Source organism: Musca vetustissima, unplaced genomic scaffold (genome assembly GCF_032173495.1).
Source record: "Musca vetustissima isolate MV318-11 ecotype Yass unplaced genomic scaffold, APGP_CSIRO_Mvet_v1 utg84447, whole genome shotgun sequence".
Lineage (NCBI taxonomy): Eukaryota > Metazoa > Arthropoda > Insecta > Diptera > Muscidae > Musca > Musca vetustissima.
In genome coordinates, this window is record NW_026888896.1 from 26,005 (window position 1) to 45,814 (window position 19,810).

The following is a 19,810-nucleotide window of genomic DNA, read 5'->3' on the forward strand; positions in this document are numbered from 1 at the left end:
TGGAACATTCCCTATGCCAGAGCCCAGCTTTTGCAATCCTTCAAACCCAATTCTTGTAAAATTATACTACTCACGGTATAAGGGACCTAATTGGCTGTAAATGGAAAATGCTGAAGAATATTGCTAAAAATACAGATTTCCTGAAAGTAAATTTGATTTCTTATAACATTAGATGTTTCTTTGAATGGTCCAACTGTGGATATGTGGTGGCGTAATCCACCCCTCTTTTCAACCTAACTAACATAAAATGAGAATTTTGCACATATATTGAAACTACTCATAGAATGTTTCTTATATCTGGGATAACGGTTTAATCTCCACAATATCGATACTGCCCGATTTTCTATTTTTGGCATTCTGGGTTCTTGGTCTTACGTGGATTTTCTAACTGTCTGTAATTTTTATACCCTTCACCACACTGTGGTACAGGGTATTATGTTTTTGTGCATATGTTTGTAACAGGCAAAAATAATCGAGATAAACCCATGGTTCCTTTTGACAATATGCATAGAATCACTTTCTAAGTCGATTTATGCATGTCCGTCCGTCTGTCTGTCCATGTTAAAATGTAAACAAAGTACAGGTCGCATTTATGATCCGAATTGGATGAAATTTGGCATAGGTCACTTATTCGGCCCAAGGACGAACCCTATTGAAATTGGGAAAAATCGATTCAGATTTAGATATAGCTCCCATATATATATTTAAACGATTTAATGTAAACGGTCCCTATATATCTTTCGATTTGCACGAAATTTGGTACAGCCTAATCATTTAGGTCTAGAATGATGTCTGCCAAGTTTCGTGAAAATCGGTCCAGATTTAGATATAGCTCCCATATATAGTTTCGTCCGATTTCATGTAAAAGGTGCCCCAAAGTCCCTACATATCCTTTGATTTGCACGAAATTTGGCATAACGTACTGAATTAAGCCTAGAGTGATGTCTGCTAAGTTTCGAGAAAATCGGTTCAGATTTAGATATAGCTCCCATATATAGTTTCGTCCGATTTCAGGTAAATGGTGCCCCAAAGTCCCTATATATCTTTAGATTTGCACGAAATTTGGCATAACGTACTGAATTGAGAATAGAATGATGTCTGCCAACTTTCGAGAAAATCGGTCCAGATTTAGATATAGCTCCCATATATAGTTTCGTCCGATTTCATGTAAATGGTGCACCAAAGTCCCTATATATATCCTTCGATTTACACGAAATTTGGCATAACGTACTGAATTGAGTCTTGATTGATGTCTGCCAAGTTATTTCATCCAATTTCATGTTAATAGTCCTGTATAATATACCCATAGTGGTGAAGGGTATCATATGGTTTAGAATATAAAAACCTTCTGGCATGCAATTAACAATGACTTCTATATATGAGTTCCGACGTATTTTTTGCATTTTGAATGTGCTCATCGAGGTACAGGACCGGTCGAATTTAACGATGTTTCTATTTAGTCAATATTTTATTCCATTAAATTTTGAAGAGGAATCTCAAATCGTGTAGTGTAGAATTTATTTCTTCATTTGATTTTTATATATTGAACTACATCAACATATGAGTTGTTAATTTAAATATTATAATGTACGTCTATGCGGAATTCGGTGGCACTTTACTCAAAACTCACAACTCTGACCAGCTGAACACAACACAACAACCACCAATAGCAACCAGCAGTTCAAAATCAATAAATAACTCAATTTAATAGGAATTTGAATTGTTTGCCGATTGAAAAGGTGGACACAGCAGCAGCAACAACAACAACATCATAACGATAACTAATAATTAGACAAAAAACAAATCGAAACAGAGAATAAATACACACCTTTAGCGCACAATAAAATATAATTTTTGTAATAAAAAACACATAATTTAGATAACAACGAAAAGTCGATCCGAGCCGATCATGGTACCACAACTGGACTCACAACCTGTTCAATTAACTTCAAGGCAATCGAAGTGCAGTTACAGAACTATTTTTGCAAAATTGGAATATGAAATACAAATAGCAATACTAATTCAAATAATAATAATAATTGGACAACTTGAGAATTGACCACATTTATCAATTAAAAGCGAACAATTCTAATGTTGAAGAATTTTGCTAAAATAACTATCTGAGGGGGTTGTAAAAATGTTTTGATTTATGTCGAATGCTTCCGGCTATTTGTATACCCTTCACCACACTGTGGTACAGGGTATTATGTTTTTGTGCATATGTTTGTAACAGGCAAAAGGAAACGAGATAGGCACAGGGTTCCTTTAGAGAATATACATAGAATCACTTTCTAAGTCGATTTAAGCATGTCCGTCTGTCCGTCTGTCCATGTTAAATTGTAAACAAAGTACAGGTCGCATTTATGATCCTAATTGGATTAAATTTGGCACAGCTCGTCTATTTGGCCCAATGACGAACCCAATTGAAATTAGGAAAAATCGGTTCAGATTTAGATATAGCTGGTATACCAAAGTCCCTATATATATTCCGATTTGCACGAAATTTGACATGGATATTTACTAAATGTGAATGTACCTAGAATGATGTGTGTAAAATTTCAAATATGAAAATCGGTTCAGATTTAGAATAGCTCCTATATATATGCTCAATTTTTCGTGCAAACTTTGATGTTAAAGTAAATGGTGTACCAAAGACCCTGAAAATCTTTTGATTTTCACGAATATCGTACTGATTTGAGTTTACAATGACGTGTGCTCAGTTTCGTGAAAATCGGTTCAGATTTAGATATAGCTCCCATATATAGTTTCGGCCGATTTAAGGTAAATGGTGGACCAAAGTCCCTGAAAATCATTCGATTTGCACGAATTTTGGCATAGCGTACTGAATTGAGTCTAAAATGACGTGTGCTAAGTTTAGTGAAAATCGGTTCAAATTTAGATATAGCTCCCATATATAGACATAACACCCTGTACCACATGTTAAGGTAAATGATTTAGATATAGCTGGTGTACCAAAGTCCCTATATATCTTCTGATTTGCACGAAATTTGGCATTGCGTAATGGATTGAATCTAGAATGATGTGTATAAAATTTCTTGAAAATCGGTTCAGATCCATGTTAAATTGTAAACAAATATAGGTCGCATTTTATTATGATCCTGAAAATCATTGGATTAAATTTTGGCATAGCGTACTGAATAAAGTCTACAGTGATGTGTGCTAAGTTTCGTGAAAATCGGTTCAGGTTTAGATATAGCTCTTATATATAGTTTAGCCCGATTTAATGTAAATGGTGTATCAAAGTTCATATATATATTTCGATTTGCACGAAATTTGACATGGCGTAATGGATTGAGTATAGAATGATGTGTGTAAAATTTCTTGAAAATCGGTTCAGATTTAGATATAGCTCAAATATATATTTTCGCCCCTTTTAATGTAAAAGGTGCACCAAAGTCTCTGAGAATCATTCCATTTGCCCGAATTTTGGCATAGCGTACTGAATTGAGTCTAAAATGACGAGTGCTAAGTTTCGTGAAAATCGGTTCAGATTTAGATATAGCTCCCATATATAGTTTCGTCCGATTTAATGTAAATGGTGTACCAATGTCCCTATATATCTTTCGATTTGCACGAAATTTGGCATAGCGTAATGAATTATGTCTAGACTAATGTGTGTCAAGTTTCCTGAAAATCGGTCCAGATTTAGATATAGCTCCTATATATATTTTCGTCCGATTTAATGTAAATGCTGCACCAAATTCAATATATAGTCGATTTGCACGAAATTTGGTATAGTTTACTGAATAAGGTCTAAAATGATGTGTGTTAAGTTTTCTGAAAATTTGTTCTGATATAGATATAGCTCCCATATATATGTTCCTCCGATTTAAGGACTTACGCAACCAGGAACCAGTGAGCGGAGCAGTATAGTCGGACGGGGCCGACCATATGATACCCTACACAACTACCCCGAAAAGCAAACTTTCTGGGGTTTTATATTCAGAGCCTGGGCAATATTTCGTGATATTTGCACCCTAGATCAACAACTCCACTTTCTAACCCTGGCATATTTGCCAAACTTTTTTTCTTGAAGTGAATTTTTACGCCATAATATAAAAAAATGGTCACTTTAGGTTTTGGTTGATTTGACCATCGGAATATTGACCGATCATCATCTAAACAGCGGCTCTAAGTATTTGGTCAGATCCCCTTCACCTTGTAAAATATGTGATGTTCTGCTTATAATAATTGCCTCTAGAGCGACTAGAAAATCAGACAAAATTAAAGATTTCGGTTCATTGCACCCCTGAATGAAATCTCAACTACACCGAAAACTATAGGCGTCGCCCTTGACCATAATGAGAACATCATGTACAATTTCAAAGCATTCAGCGCGACATTTCCGTCCTCTAATGGAGTCATAGTAGTACTATGCACATATTCACCTTTACCTAATTACATATAACTCCCACATCAGAGTTCATACAGGTATCAATGTGAAGGTCAACAACTCCTCTTGGATATACTATCAACTTCTCGGGTATATGTCCTTCAGGAGCAAGTATATACGCCCCATAATAAAAATTTTGTAATTTGGCCGATCTTTATCAAAACAGGCATGCTTATTCTTTGGCCCGATCTCCATCACCAAGCAAAAATTCGCGGTGTTTGGGCCGTAATTGCGGCCTCTGAAGCGAACAGAAAAAACGAAAAAAATAAAGTTTTAGGTCCATTTCATCCCTTAAATATTAACTGATCTTTTCCAAAAACAATAGGGGTCTTCATTGGCCAGAACCCATTCTACATACAAATTTTCGTGAAGATTAGTCCATAACTGTGGCCTGTATCGTGTTTACAAATTATAATGGACAGACGGACACACATGTCTAGATCGACTCAGCTAGTCAAGATATGACGATCGGTATACTTAAAGGTGGGTCTAGTACCAATATTTCGCGGCGTTACAAACTTTTGGGGCTGCACAAAGCTATAATACCCTGACAACATAGTTGTGTAGGGTATAAAAATGACTGTTGTGCTCCCTAGAGTTAGAAAACCTCAAGTCCTTGAGAATTCAACAAAAATAAACCTTATATCAGCATCCCCAAGCAACAATTCGTACTAAATGTATGATTGTCAATTAATACAATATTTACGACATGCCATGTCTGATCACGGGAAATAAGCCATTTCGTTATAAATGCCTCCATTGACTTCATGGTGGCTTTACAAAAAAAATAGATAACAAAACGCATAAAGACACCATAACCTGTTGTGCAGTAACCCAGAGCTGATTGCGGAGGTAATTCAATACAGAGAGTATGTATGAGATTATTGGACTTGACCTTCGCATTGTTGGTGGGGGCAAAAATTAAGAAAAAAAAACTTTTTTACTTCTCTGTAAAGTAAAACAACTTTTACTTTCTTAGATTTATTTTGTATTTTAAGGAAACTATCAAAATGTTGTCTTTCAATTAAACGCTGTGTAATTGATAGCGGTGGGTGTGGGTTTTCTTTACTACCAGTTTGTAACATGATTTATTGACGACTGCCTATAGTTGGTGTTAGAAGAATGTTTGCATATGTTTTTGTTTGAAATCAATTTTATTTCAGAATCACTGTTGTCTAATGCAGACACTATGAGACTATAGGAATTGTAATATTTTTTTAAACTATTCAAAAAAATTAAAAAAAAATAGCTATTAAATCAATGAAGTTGTCGGTACCTACCGGGTGCGTTCTTAGTTTGATGGTCATAATAATCTATCACAATCAGTTAAATATGGAAGTAATGGGACCAAAATTACAGTGTTGCCCTGATATAAATATTCCCATATTTATAGTAGAATGAATGATGAATGATGTACGGTTGATATATTACAAAAAATATTATTCTTAAAAAATATTCTTTAAAAACATAAGTTCGGATTGTCTGTATGTTTTTAGTCTAAGCTCTGATAGTCCTTGAAAAAATGTTCTCTTCAAAATCTACGTTTTGATAGTCCTCGAAAAAAATATTTTAAAAATTTACGCTTTGACAGTCCCTGAAAATAATATTCTTGTAAAAATCTATTCTTTGATAGTCCTACAAAAAATATTCTTTTAAAAATCTATTATTTTATAGTCCTTCAAAAATTATTCTTTGAAAATCTATGAGGCATTGAAAAATCAGGGCGGGCCGACTATATGAATATACCCTTCACCACTTTGGGTATATTCACAGATGAATCCTAACATTGTAAATCCATTTAAAGCAAATATCAATCGGACACCCGTTGATTATTTGTATAAATAACTGAAAAACATGAGATGTTTGGTGCACCATTTATTTAAAATCGGACGAAAATATATATAAAAGCTATATCGAAATATAAACCTATTTCATCGAAACTTGTCACAGGTTAGGTTATACAGATTTCAGTATGTTTTATGCATATCGACCAACTTTCGAGTTCTTGGTACATCATTTATATAAAATCGGGAGAAAAAACATATGTTAGCTCTATCCAAATTTGAACCGATTTCAAAACAAATTTCCACATGCGAGGTTATATTAACTTCAATATGTTGTGCAAAATGTTCTATCAATCGGCCTAACGTTGGGTCTTTGGTGTACCATTTAACTAAAATCGGACGAAAGTATATATGGGAGCTATATCTAAATCGGAAAAAATTCCTACAAAATTTTGCAAATCAATTTCAGTACGTTGTGCATAATTTTGTAGCAAACGGACTAACTTTGGGTCTTTCGTGCACCTTTTACTTAAAATCGGATGAAACTATATCTAAGAGCTATATCTAAATCTGAACCGATTTCAACAAAACTACACATTATGTTATAGTATCTTCAGTACGTTGTGCAAAATTTTGTACCAATCGGACCCACCTGGTGTATAATTCATATTTATCTTCTAGGTTATACTAACTTCAGAACGTTGTGCAAAATGTCAAATGTCAAAAATGGTGTCAAATTTGTGTAAAAAAAATATATATATATGTAGAAGCTATATCTAAATCTGAACCAATTTCAACGAGACTTGCCAGAGATTTATTTATATAAGCTACAGTTCTTTGTACAAAATTGTGTACCAATCGGACAAACTTTGGGTCTTTAGTGCACAATTTACATAAAATCGGAAGAAAATATATATAGGAGCTAAATCAAATCCGTAGAAAATATGGGAGCAATATCTATATCTGAACCGATTTTCACGAAACTTAACACAAATCATTCTACACTTTATTCAGTACGCTATGCCAAATTTCGTGCAAATAGAAATATATATGTGGACTTTGGTGCACCATTTACATTTAATCGGACGAAAATATATATGGGAGCTATATCTAAATCTGAACCGATTTCCACGAAACTTAACACACATCATTCTAGACTTTATTCAGTACGCTATGCCAAATTTCGTGGAAATCGTAAGATATATAGGGACTTTGGTGCACCAGATACCTTAAATCGGACAAAAATATATATGAGAGCTATATCCAAATATGAACTGATTTTCAAGAAACTTGACACGCATTATTCTATGCCGAATTTCGTGCAATTTACCTTAAATCGGATGAAGATATATATCGGAGCTATATCTAAATCTGAAACGATTTTTCCCAATTTCAATAGGGTTCTTCCTTGGGCCAAACAAGTGAGCTGTGTCAAATTTCATCCAATTCGGATCATAAATGCGACCTGTACTTTGTTTACAATTTAACATGGACAGACGGACGGACGAGCATGCATAAATCGACTCAGAATGTTGTTCTACGCATATTCTCAAAAGGAACCATAGGTCTATCTCGATTATTTTATTAAAATATACTTAAAAATTTATACTTATAGTCCTTGAAAAATTATTATTTTAAAAATCTACGTTTTGATAGTCCTTGAAAAAATATTCTTTTGAAAATCTACGCCTTAATACTCCTTGAAAAATTTTTTTTTTTGAAAATCTACCCTTTGGAAGTTCTTGAAAAAATATTCTTTTTAAAATCCACGCCTTGAGAAAATCTACGCTCCGATAGTTCTTGAAAAATATAATTTTTAAACCTACGCTTTGATAATTCTTGAATAAAATATTCTTTTAAAAATCTAAACTTTGATAGTCCGATTTATAGTCGTTGAAAAAATGCCTTTAAAAAAGTATTCTTTTAAAAATTTGCGCTTTAACAGTCCTTAAACTTAGTCCTTTTAAAGATCTACGCTTTAATAGTGCGTAATAAATATTTTTATTTATTTATTTGGAGAATATGCGCTTTGATAGTCCTACAAAAAATATTCTTTTGAAAATCTATGATTTGATAGTTCTTAAAAAAATGTATTTTCCATATCTAGGCATTGATAGTCCTTCAAAAAATATTCTTTAAAAATCTATGATTTTGTAGTCGTTGAAAATTTTTTTTTTTTAAAATGCTTCATAGTCCTTGAAAAACTGTTTTTATACCCTTCACCACACTGTGGTACAAAAATTATTTTTCATATGTTTGTAACAGGCAAAAGGAAACGAGATAGACACATGGTTCCTTTTGAAAAATGCATAGAATCACTTTCTAAGTCGATTTATGCATCTACGCGTTGTCTGTCCATGTTAAATTGTAAACAAAGTACAGGTCGCATTTATGATCCGAATTGGATGAAATTTGGCATAGGTCACTTAAAAACGAACTATTGAAATTGGGAAAAATCGGTTCTTTTTAGATATAGCTCCCATATATATATTTAACCGATTTAATGTATTCCCATATATCTTTGAAAAAATATTTGGTACAGCCTAATCATTTAGGTCTAGAGTGATGTCTGCCAAGTTTGAAAAAATATTCTTTTAGAAAATCATATATAGTTTCGTCCGATTTCATGTAAATGGTTTTTCCCTATATATTTTTCGATTTGCACGAAATTTGTCATAACGTACTGAATTGAGTTGATGCAATCCAAGTTTCGTGAAAATCGGTCCAGATTTTGATATAGCTCCCATATATAGTTTCGTCCGATTTCATGTAAATGGTGCACCAAAGTCCCTATATATCCTTCGATTTGCGCGAAATTTGGCATAACGTACCGAATTGAGCATAACCTAACCTGTAAGAAGTTTCGTTGAAATCGCTACTATATTTGTATATATCCTTCATATATATTTTCGCCCGATTTTTAGTAAGTTGGGCATCAAACTCATCATGTTAGTCAGATTGGCATCAAACTTTGCACAACGTACAAAATTGAGCATAGAATAACGTAGTTGCGTTTTCTAGAAGTACAGAAGTAGCCCAACGGATGACCTATTGAAATTTGTTTGAAGTCGATTTACATACTTTTGTCGCATTGCAACGAACGAATGACATGTTTATATATGGATTTAAGTTGTTTGAAATTTAGATAAATATCACATATTTTATTTCATCCAGTTTCATGTTAATAGTCCTGTTTAATATACCCATAGTGGTGAACATCGATTGCCCCTTGAAAAACTGTTATTTTTTACTGGTTTTAATCTACATATTTATCCACTGACCTTTAAATTTTTGTTTTTTAAAATCACAAACACCATATGCAATGTTTTTGTCTTAATTTTTATCTAAGAATTCTCGTGTATTTTATTATTGAGTATTTTTTTTAAATCAGAAAACAAACAAAATCAAAAAATAAAAAATTTTAATGGATACAAATTCATGAAATAAGTCTTTGTCTTTCTTCGTTTTTATTATATTATTTGTCGAAACAACCAAGGATATTTATATAAAAAAGGATATAAGATAATGGGGAAAACGAATGGCAAGAATAGGCTAGAGGAGGATAAAATGCAGGGATTGGAAATATGGAAATCATAGACAACATCATCATCAATCTTAAGAAAATAGAGAAAATATTTATAAAACAGCACACATTATTGATGATAGTAGTGGTGGATATGATTGAGAGTATTCCATGAGCGTGAGAGAGACATTCAAGTAATAGGGTGAGAGTGAGAGCGGACGGGCGAAAAGCTAAGGCAGTGCATTTGTAGACAGTATTAACCAGTTTAATTTCCATCACATTGTCCGACTGACTTAATTACAATAGGGGAAATTGGGACAGCTGTGGGGGCTAACACCAGCTGGGTACTGACGTTCGGTGAAACCGGGTAGTGGTGGAGCGGGAGCAGCAGAACCACCAGCATTCACATCACAGAATGGATAGTTGGGGCAGGAGTGAGGATTCACACCGGCTGGGAATTTATCAGCAGCAGCGGGAGCAGCTGGAGCAGGAGCACCCCATTGAGGTTGTGGTTGCCATGAGGGTTGGGGTTGTTGCCACGATGGTTGTGGTTGCCATGAGGGTTGAGGTTGCTGCCACGAGGGTTGTGGTTGCCAGGCGGGTTGTGGCTGTTGCCATCTGGAAGCGGGATTATGCAGGCGGGCATTATCACAGATGGGGAAACCGGGACAATCTTGAGGATTGACACCGGCTGGGTATTGGGCAGCTTGGGGTTTGGCACACGCCACAGCGGCCAAAGACAAAATTACCTGGAAGGGAGGCAAGATAGATAGGAAATATTATTTACTAAGAAAATATGTTTAATAAAAATTGATGAGGTTAAAAAATAAATAATTTTCTCATTTGTAGTGTTTTTAAGAGTATTTTATAGGAGTATCAAAGAGTAGATTTTTAAGAATATTTTAAAGAAGTATCAAAGCGTAGATTGTTGTAGGAACAATCAACAAGTATTTTTTTTTTTTGAAATTTTATATTTTTTTTTAGAATTTTTTTTTTAAAAAATATATATTATATAACAACGCTTTTATAGCGTAGATATATAAAGAATATTTTCTCAATGATTATATAGAGTGGATTGTATTTTTTCAGGACAATTAAAGCGTACATTTTTAAGAGTCATTTTAAAGGATTTTTGTAAAGATTTTTTCTATTAAAGCCTTGGTTGCATAAAGAACATGTTTTTCAAAGAGTATCCAATTTTTTAGGACTATTAAAATATAGCCTTGTTAGATAAAATTTAGCACTATTAAAGACTATTAAGGGGAGCCCCCATTCTCGGTGTCAAATTTTTTTTAATTTAATAATCTACACTTTGAAGAACTAATATTTTAAAAATATTGGTTTTAATAGACTTTCAAAAATGTTTTTTTAAAAATCTATGCTTTAATAGTCTTTAAAAAAATATTACTTTGAAATCAACACTTTGATAGCCCTTGTAGAAATACTACTTTAAAAATCGATAGTCATTCAAAAAATTTCATAATCTACACTTTGAAGAACTATTATTTTAAAAAAATTTTTTTTTTTTTTTAAAAAATCTATGCTTTAATAGTCTTTCAAAAAAAATTCTTTTAAAAATCTACGCTTTAATAGTCTTTGAAAAAAATTTCTTTTAAAAATCTAGTCTTTGAAAAATTTTTCTTTTAAAAATCTACGCTTTAATAGTTTTTGAAATTTTTTTTCAAAAATTTCTTTTAAAAATCTACGCATTAATAGTCTTTGAAAAAATTTTCTTTTAAAAATCTACGCTTTGATAGCCCTTGAAAAAATATTCTTTCAGAAATTTTGATTGTCTTTAACAAAATATTGTTTAAAAATTAAAAAATCGACGCTTTGATCGGTTTTTATACCCTACACAACTATGTTGTCAGGGTATTATAGCTTTGTGCAGCCCCAAAAGTTTGTAACGCTGCTTAATATTGGTCCTAGACCCACCTTTAAGTATACCGACTTTCCGTTAATCTCGAAAAGCAACAACAACAAATGTGTGTACGTCCGTCTGTCCATTATAATTTGTAAACACGATAGAGGCCACAGTTATGGACCAATCTTCACGACATTTTGCATGTAGGATAGGTTCTGCCCAATGAAGACCCCCTATTGTTTTTGGTAAAGATCGGTTAATATTTAGGGGATGAAATGGACAAAAACTAAATTTTTGTAAAAATGATTTTTGTTGCTTTAAAGGCCGCAATTATGACCCAAACAAAAATTTCTACATGGAGAAAATTTAAAGGGCCAAAGAATAAGCATGCCTGTTTTGATAAAGATCGATCAATATTTAGCGGGTCAAATGGACCCTAACTTTTGTGTGAAAAATTACAAAATGTGTATTATATAGCGTATATATTTACTCCTGAATGACATAGAGCCGAAGAGTTGATAGTATATCCAAGAGGAGTGGTTAACCTATAAATTGATACCAATTATATTGTCGTATGTACTCGGATGCGGGAGTTACATTTAAATATTTACAGTGCTACGTACTCAGATATTATTTAGTAACACATTACCACACTGGAGGCGGAAAAAAATTTAATAATCTGAAAATTTCCATGAGGATCCAGGAATGGTTAAGGATGACGCCTATTTTTTTCGGTGATGAAAAATAATAATATTTAGATGAGGTCTTTGAAAAAATTTTTTGTTTTTTCTAGTCCATATATAGTCCACAATTGAAAGTCGAACATCATTATACAACCCACCGTGAAGGGAATCTGGACAATAATTATAAGGGATTTACTGAATATAAGTAGTATTTGTTGACCTCTAGTCGGTCAAGAGGGTGTAAAATAAAAATATTTTCCATGCTCAGAATATATAACCACAAAAAGTTAGATTTTCGTGGAAGTTGTGTAGGGTATCATATGGTCGGCCCCGTCCGACTATACTGCTCCGCTCACTGGTTAAATTTTTAAAAAAAAATATTTTGTTAAAGACAATCAATCCTTCAAAAATTTTAAGAATCTATACTCTGACAGACCTTTAAACAATATTCTTCAAAAAGTCTACACTTTGACAGACCTTCTTTTAAAAATCTACGCTTTGTCCTTGAAAACCTATTCATATAATAATATTGACTTTAATAGTTCTTGGAGAAATGTTTTTTTTTTTAAGTCTACGCTTTGATATTCCTTGAAAAAATATATTTTTTTAACTAGGATTTAATAGTCATTAAACAATTTATATTAAAAAATCTACGCTTTAGTAGTCCTTGAGAAAAATATTTTTTAAAAAATCTTTGCTTTGATATTCCTTGGAAAATTTTTTTTTTTTTTTTTTTTTTTTTTTTTGAAATTTAGGCTTTGCTAGTCATTGTAAAACATATTTAATCTTCTTCGCTTTGATAGTCCTTGAAATACTATTCTTATAGTCTTTGGAAACCATTTTGTATTAAAAATATGTAATATTTATATTAAAAAATCCACACTTTACACTCCTTGAAAAACTATTATTTTAAATATGTTGGCTTTAATAGTCCTTGAAGAAATATATATATATATATATATATATATATATATAGTCCCTGATTTTTTTAAATCTTATTAATCTGTGAAAAAATATTCTTTCAAAAATCTTTACTTTGATAGTCCTTTGTTTTGAAAATTCAAAAAAAAACTATAATTAAACCAGTGAGCGGAGCAGTATAGTCGGACGGGCCGACCATACGATACCCTACACAACTTCCACGGAACTCTAACATCCTGCGGAAGTTTATTCTGAGCCTGGGCAATAGTTCGCGATATTTGCACCCTATTGCCCGATTAGAGGTTAACAGCACCTCTTCCTACACAGACATATATTCCGAATATTACTAATATTCAGTACAGCCCCTCTAATTACTTGTCCAGATTCCCTTCACCGTGGGCTGTGTTGTAATGTTCGGGTTCTAATTGTGGTCTATAGATCGACTCGAAAACACACACAAAAAATAACTTTTCGGTCCACTTCATCCCAAAATTATTATCTAATCATCACCGAAAATTATAGGCGTTGTCTTTGACCATACCTGGACCCTCGTGGAAAATTTCAAACCGATCAGCGCTATATTTTCGCCTTCCAGTGTGGAAATTGGTTATTAAATAATATCTCAGTACGTAAGCACCTGTAAATATTTAAGTGTAACTCCCACATTCGAGTACACAGGACAATATAATTGGTATAGATTTAAAGGTCAACCACTCCTCTTCGATATACTATCAACATTTTGGTTCAATGCCCTTCAGGAGTAAATTAATACGCTATAGAATACAATTTTTGTAATTTGTCACACAAAAGTCAGGGTCCATTTGGCCCGCTAAATATTGACCGATCTTCATCAAAACAGGCATGCTTATTTTTTGGCTCGATAGCCTTCACCATGTAAAAATTCGCTATGTTTGGGCCATAATTGCGGCTTCTGGAGCGACCAGAAAATCAGACAAAAATAAAGTTTTTGGTTCATTTCATCCCTCAAATATTAACCGATCTTTACCAAAAACAATAGGGGTCTTCATTGGCCAAAACCCATCCTACATCCAAAATTTCGTGAAGATTGGTGGCCTGTATCGTGTTTACAAATTATAATGGACCGACGGACGGACGGACACACATATCTAGATCCACTCAGCTAGTCGAGATATGACGATCGGTATACTTAAACCCACCTTTAAGTATACCAATATTTCGCGACGTTACAAACTCTTGGGGCTGCACAAAGCTATAATACCCTGATAACATATTTGTGTAGGGTATAAAAAATCGACGCTTTGATAGGTTGGAACCTAGGAAGAGATCCGAAATTACAGTCTTCCAAGTTTTTTTCTTTTATTTTCAAATGACAAAAATTTTCAAAAAAGAAATCGATTCAGATATTTTTTGTAGATTAATTAAATTTGAATTATATACAATTATGGGAGCACGTTTTTAATATTTCGAATAGTATTCTAAGTAATTTAAGGTTGATCCATGATATTTTTAAATAGTCATTTATTTGCATTTTGATTTCACTTTCATTCCTTTTTTCGATTTCACTTCCATTAATTATTCAATTTTTAAATCACTTTGTGTTATTTTTTTTTTAATTCACAACCACATCCTTTAATCCACATAATCCTTGTTCAGTGCAATGCAATGTTACTCCTTGGGTTTCCTTCCACTTACCAATTTTGTAAACATTTTTTTTTTCAATTTCTTTTTATAAAAAATTACGAAGAAAGATTAGAATTGAGTTGAAAATAGAATTAGTTTCACAAAAACAATTGAACTATATTTCCAATTAAGAAAAATAAACTTCCAATTGGTTTTCGTTGTGAAACTAGACTGTGATAGATTCTTAAAATGTTTACCTTACTTATATACCAATAAACAGATGGATGGCGGACGGACGGCCAGGCATGGCATGGCAGCGACAGTAACAGCAAAATAACCAGGCAGACAATAAGCCAGCGCCCGACAGCAGCAACAAAAGAAAAAAAACTCCGTTTGAATTTGACTTTTGTTTTTGTTTTATTATTTCTATATTTTTTCTTATTTTATTATTTTTTTCTAAATTGAAAGCGAAATGCATTTGTTTCTCGCTGTTGTTGTAGAGCACATTAGAACAAACACCTCTGCCGTGGTTGCTGGTGGTCTGGCATGTCTGTCTGCTGCCTGTTTGTATGTCTCTCGCTGTTGTTTTCATTGCACCTTAGTGAGTGTTTGTCCCTCCGTTACAGCGATGCCTAACTACTATTGCTTTTTGCCAACAAGCTAATCCGACATACAGACAGTAAGTCAGTTAGCCAGTCAGTCAGTCTGCCAACCACTCAAATCGACATAACTTGCTCGCCTTACACTCCACCCTTTTGTTGAACAAAAATAGAAAAAATAAAATAAAATTGTAAAATGTAGCAACCCTCGTTTTTTTGTCTTCAGAGCATTTCGTCAGTTAAGTTACACTCTTGTAATGAATGTATATCGAATCCGAACATTGCCACCATTATCATCAATAAACAAATTGGATACCCTACTTTATTTGTATGGGATAAAAGGACAGATTCAAGGAGTCATGAAGGAAAAATTGGTTTCTAAAATCCCACATAGCCAAAAGGTGGGCTATATTAGTTCCATTTATATCCGCGACTGATACGAACGGATATAATTTGTTGTTCCATACAGGATTTGAACATATGGAAATTCTTCAAGAGAGAAGGTGTGGGTTTTTGAAATTACCAAATGTGTTATTGTGCTAATAGATTAATATTAGGGGTTTAAATGGAACTTAGCTTTTGTGTTTTATTCAAAATCCACAAAGTCAAGTTTCGAGTAGTATATAAAAATGGAAAGCTTAGTGTTGATGCCATCGATGCCAATAAAAATAATTTTGAAAGAACACATTTTCATTTTACGACGAATAGTATCTCTACCGATAACCCGATGATCGAATGTTGACATAAGTTAACTATGATTCTTTTTTTCTGATTTTTTAGGTCTCTGGGCCTCATTGGTTATGGAATTGACAACAAGAACGTAAACTGCCAGCACTAATTATTATATGTTGCGTATGATTTCTAACACAAATCATACGCCACCTTTTACCATATTAATATTACTAATACGCACAAGTAGTGATATTCTGTAAATATTTAACGATAGAATTGCCGAAAATTTTTCATAAAGGAAAAACTGTTGTGCAAAAAATTGTTTATTAGGTTTGCCTGTGTTTATATTCGATAATTGGGAAAACCTGTCAGCTCCTTCTGGAACCTCCCCAACAAAATGGTCAAAATTGTGCAAGCTCCGCTATTTTGTTAATTTTTGAGCGAAGTCAATAATCCTAGCTCATACGAGAGTCAGGCATGTACACTTTCTAACAACCTTGGAATTTCCGGATTCCGATGTTCCAGTAAGAACTATTCTTTAATCATGGCTATTCTTTAATCACCAAAAACAACAGCCAAATTTTTAAAATTATTATTCATTTTTTTTTTAAATCTTCAATGGATGACGTAGGGAATGATAGATTCCAAGCAACGGCTCTGATTGGCTTTAACATGGCGAAATCCAGGCTTATCTTTCACTGAACTCCCCGTGGTGCCACCTGGGGTACCTATTTTCATCACCCGATGAAATAGTAAGCTAATATGTGCCGCGAGTTCACCCATAACAACGATAAAAAATGGGTTGAGGCGTCGGGTCAGTTTGAAAAAGCAAAGAAAAAGAAAACCAAACCCCCCATAATGTTGACGACCCCCGCAAACGTATAAAGGACCACGATCTGCGAATCTTCACTTGCAATTTGCGTACGTTGTACAGAACAGGCGCAGAGTTCGCTTTGGCGGATGTACTCAAGAAGCACAAAGCCGATATTATTACCTTACAGGAAATGCGATGGAAAGGGACTGGCGTAAATAAATCAGAAGATTACGCCCTGTATTATAGCTGACATGAAACAAGACGTGAATTTGTCTGCGGATTTATGGTTAACAGGAGAATAAAAGACCTCGTCTCCAGATTCTCTCCAGTGTATGAGCGAATTGCTATAATCCGTATAAAAGCGAAGTAGAAGAACTTCGCTTTTATCAGTCTCATTTGCACCCATGCTCCGACCGAAGATAAAGATGAACAGAGCAAAGACATATTTTATGAGCCCCTAGAAACAGCATATGATCGTTGCCCTGGCCATGACATTAAAATTGTGCTAGGAGATTTTAATGCAAAAATCGGAAGGGAAAATATCTTTGCCCCACCGTCGGAAAATTCGCGGCAGCAAAAACCATGGTAGTTAGCAGCACCAGATTCAAGCATCTCGATATACACAAGGCCACTTGGATTTCTCCCGATAGAACAACGAAAAATCAAATCGATCATGTTGCGATTGACGGAAGGCATTCATCCAGGGTTTTAGACGTCCGATCGATCCGAGGAGCGAATATCGATTCGGACCATTAACTTGTGGCAGTCAAGGTACACACCCCTCTTAATGTAGCAGCAAAGGTGCGATCTAATGTAACACGGAAATTTGATGTCGAAAAGCTACACACACAACAGATAGCAGAAGCCTACTCTGCTCATCTTACCCAACTGCTTGACGAAATCACCCCTTGTCCCAATAATAATATAGAAGTACAATGGCAGAGAATTGCCCACTCCCTACAAACTGCAGCAAAAGCAACACTTGGGTACCAACGATCACCATCAAGTAAGAAGGAAACCTGGTGACAGATACGGACAGCGTGCTGAGGATCTGAAAGGAGCATTTTCAAAAACTTCTGGTATCAAATAGTAGCGGTGAAGAGGATACCCCAGAACCAATAATAGATGACAGTATAGAGTGTATACCACTTAGCCAAGATGAAGTCAACATAGCAATCAGGTGCCGATGGGTTACAAGCCGAACTATTCAAGACTGGTGGCCAGATGCTGGTAAGGAGCATGCACCAGCGGATAAGTACAATTTGGCTAGAAGAATGCATGCCCAATGATTCGAACCTCAGCATCCTGTGTCCCGTGCACAAAAAACGAGACAAGACGATATATGTCAACTATAGAGGAATAAGTCTCCTTCCCATCGCATATAAAGTGCTATCCAGCGTACTGTGTGAACGACTGGAGCCAATGGTCAATGACATTATTGGACCATACCAATGCGGCTTCAGACCTGGCAAATCCACCATTGACCAGATTTTCACTCTGCGCCAAATGCTGGAAAAACCCACGAAAAACACATCGACACATTCCACCTATTCGTCGACTATAAGGCCGCATTCGACATCCCTATCCGTTCAGAGGTGTACAGAGCCATGTCTGCGTTTGGCATTCCTGCAAAATTAATACGGCTATGCAGAGTAACTTTAACTGGCACAAGATCAGCAGTTAAAGTCGGAACGGACCTCTCGGAGCCAAAATTACAAAAAAAATAATTTTATAATATAATGCGAATGGAATATCCGATTTTAAACACACATTCTAAAAATATGGAAATAATTGATTCACTACTTCTAGTACTTCTATCACAAAGTTTCAAAATATTGAAAATTTGTGAATCTGATATTAAACAAGCGGAATATCCAATTTCATGCAAACTGGTACTACTCTCACAAAATTTTGAAAATTTGGAAATTGAATATCAATCGAATTTAATATCCGATTTAATCAAAACTTTGCAATACTTTAACCAAACCTAGATCAAACGGAAGACGCCTATCCATTTCTTCTGGTAGCTCGCTCACAATGTGTCAACATTTCGAAAACAACATTTCTCTAAATTAAAGTACGTTTACATTGTACTGGATTTGGTTAACCTGGTAAAAAGTTCTAATGTAAATGCCGTAGTAAGCCTTTACGATCAAGTAAAGTAAAGTATGGTATTTTCAATTCTGCCACACCTCCACACCATTTTCAAAAATTCCTTTATACATTTCGGCATTCTTCTTCGTCTTCATAATGTGTTTTTTTTCTAACTGTTTTCAAAGTTCAACATTTAGTTGTACAAATTTGCACTTAATTCTGCTATAGAGTTTATTCGAATTTGTTGTTTTCATTTGTTTTTCTTTTCATGCAGACCTCAAACTTGTTGCAATTCGATTTTTTTGCAAATTTTGAAGAAAAAACAATAACAACAACAATAAAAGAAATATGCAACTGATCGCATTTTTCTGTTGATGCCAACAATATGATTATTTTTATAAGTATTGTTGTCTATGATGTGTCTGAATGTGTGTGTGTTTGTATGTGTTTTTAGTTAGGTGTACAACAACATAGTCTATATTATTATTAGTGTGGCTAACAACAACAAAAATTCCAGCATTTAGTTTAATAAAACAAGCTAAAAGTTGAAACAAAAATCCACGAGAATATTATTGTAAAGTTTTGCAGATTGCCGCCACCTTTCAACCTACATGCGGCAGCTTGGCAATACATACGTGTCGATTTAATACGAGTTCAAACAACAACAACAAAATACAGAAATCTTGTCCATTCTATCAATAGTTGTTGTTGCTGTTGCTGCTGTGAGAAGCGGCCAACAACAACAACGTACCCAACAATTAGTGGCCACACAACTTACATTGGCAATGGACTCTTAACGTCATGTCAAAAGCAACTTTCATTGAATTGTTTGCGTTTGCC

General features: G+C 34.1%; 1 protein-coding gene across 1 annotated transcript; it reads right to left on the reverse strand.

Moving 5' to 3' along the window:
• Nucleotides 1–9,997: 9,997 nt before the first annotated feature.
• LOC133336678 (cuticle protein 1) lies at nucleotides 9,998–14,881 on the reverse strand. Its single transcript, XM_061544958.1, has 2 exons — nucleotides 14,864–14,881; nucleotides 9,998–10,470 (listed from the first exon to the last, which is right to left on the reverse strand). Exons 1-2 carry the CDS (start codon nucleotides 14,876–14,878, stop codon nucleotides 10,015–10,017), a joined length of 471 nt encoding a protein of 156 aa, XP_061400942.1. The 5' UTR covers nucleotides 14,879–14,881; the 3' UTR covers nucleotides 9,998–10,014.
• Between the last annotated feature and the right edge of the window lie 4,929 nt (nucleotides 14,882–19,810).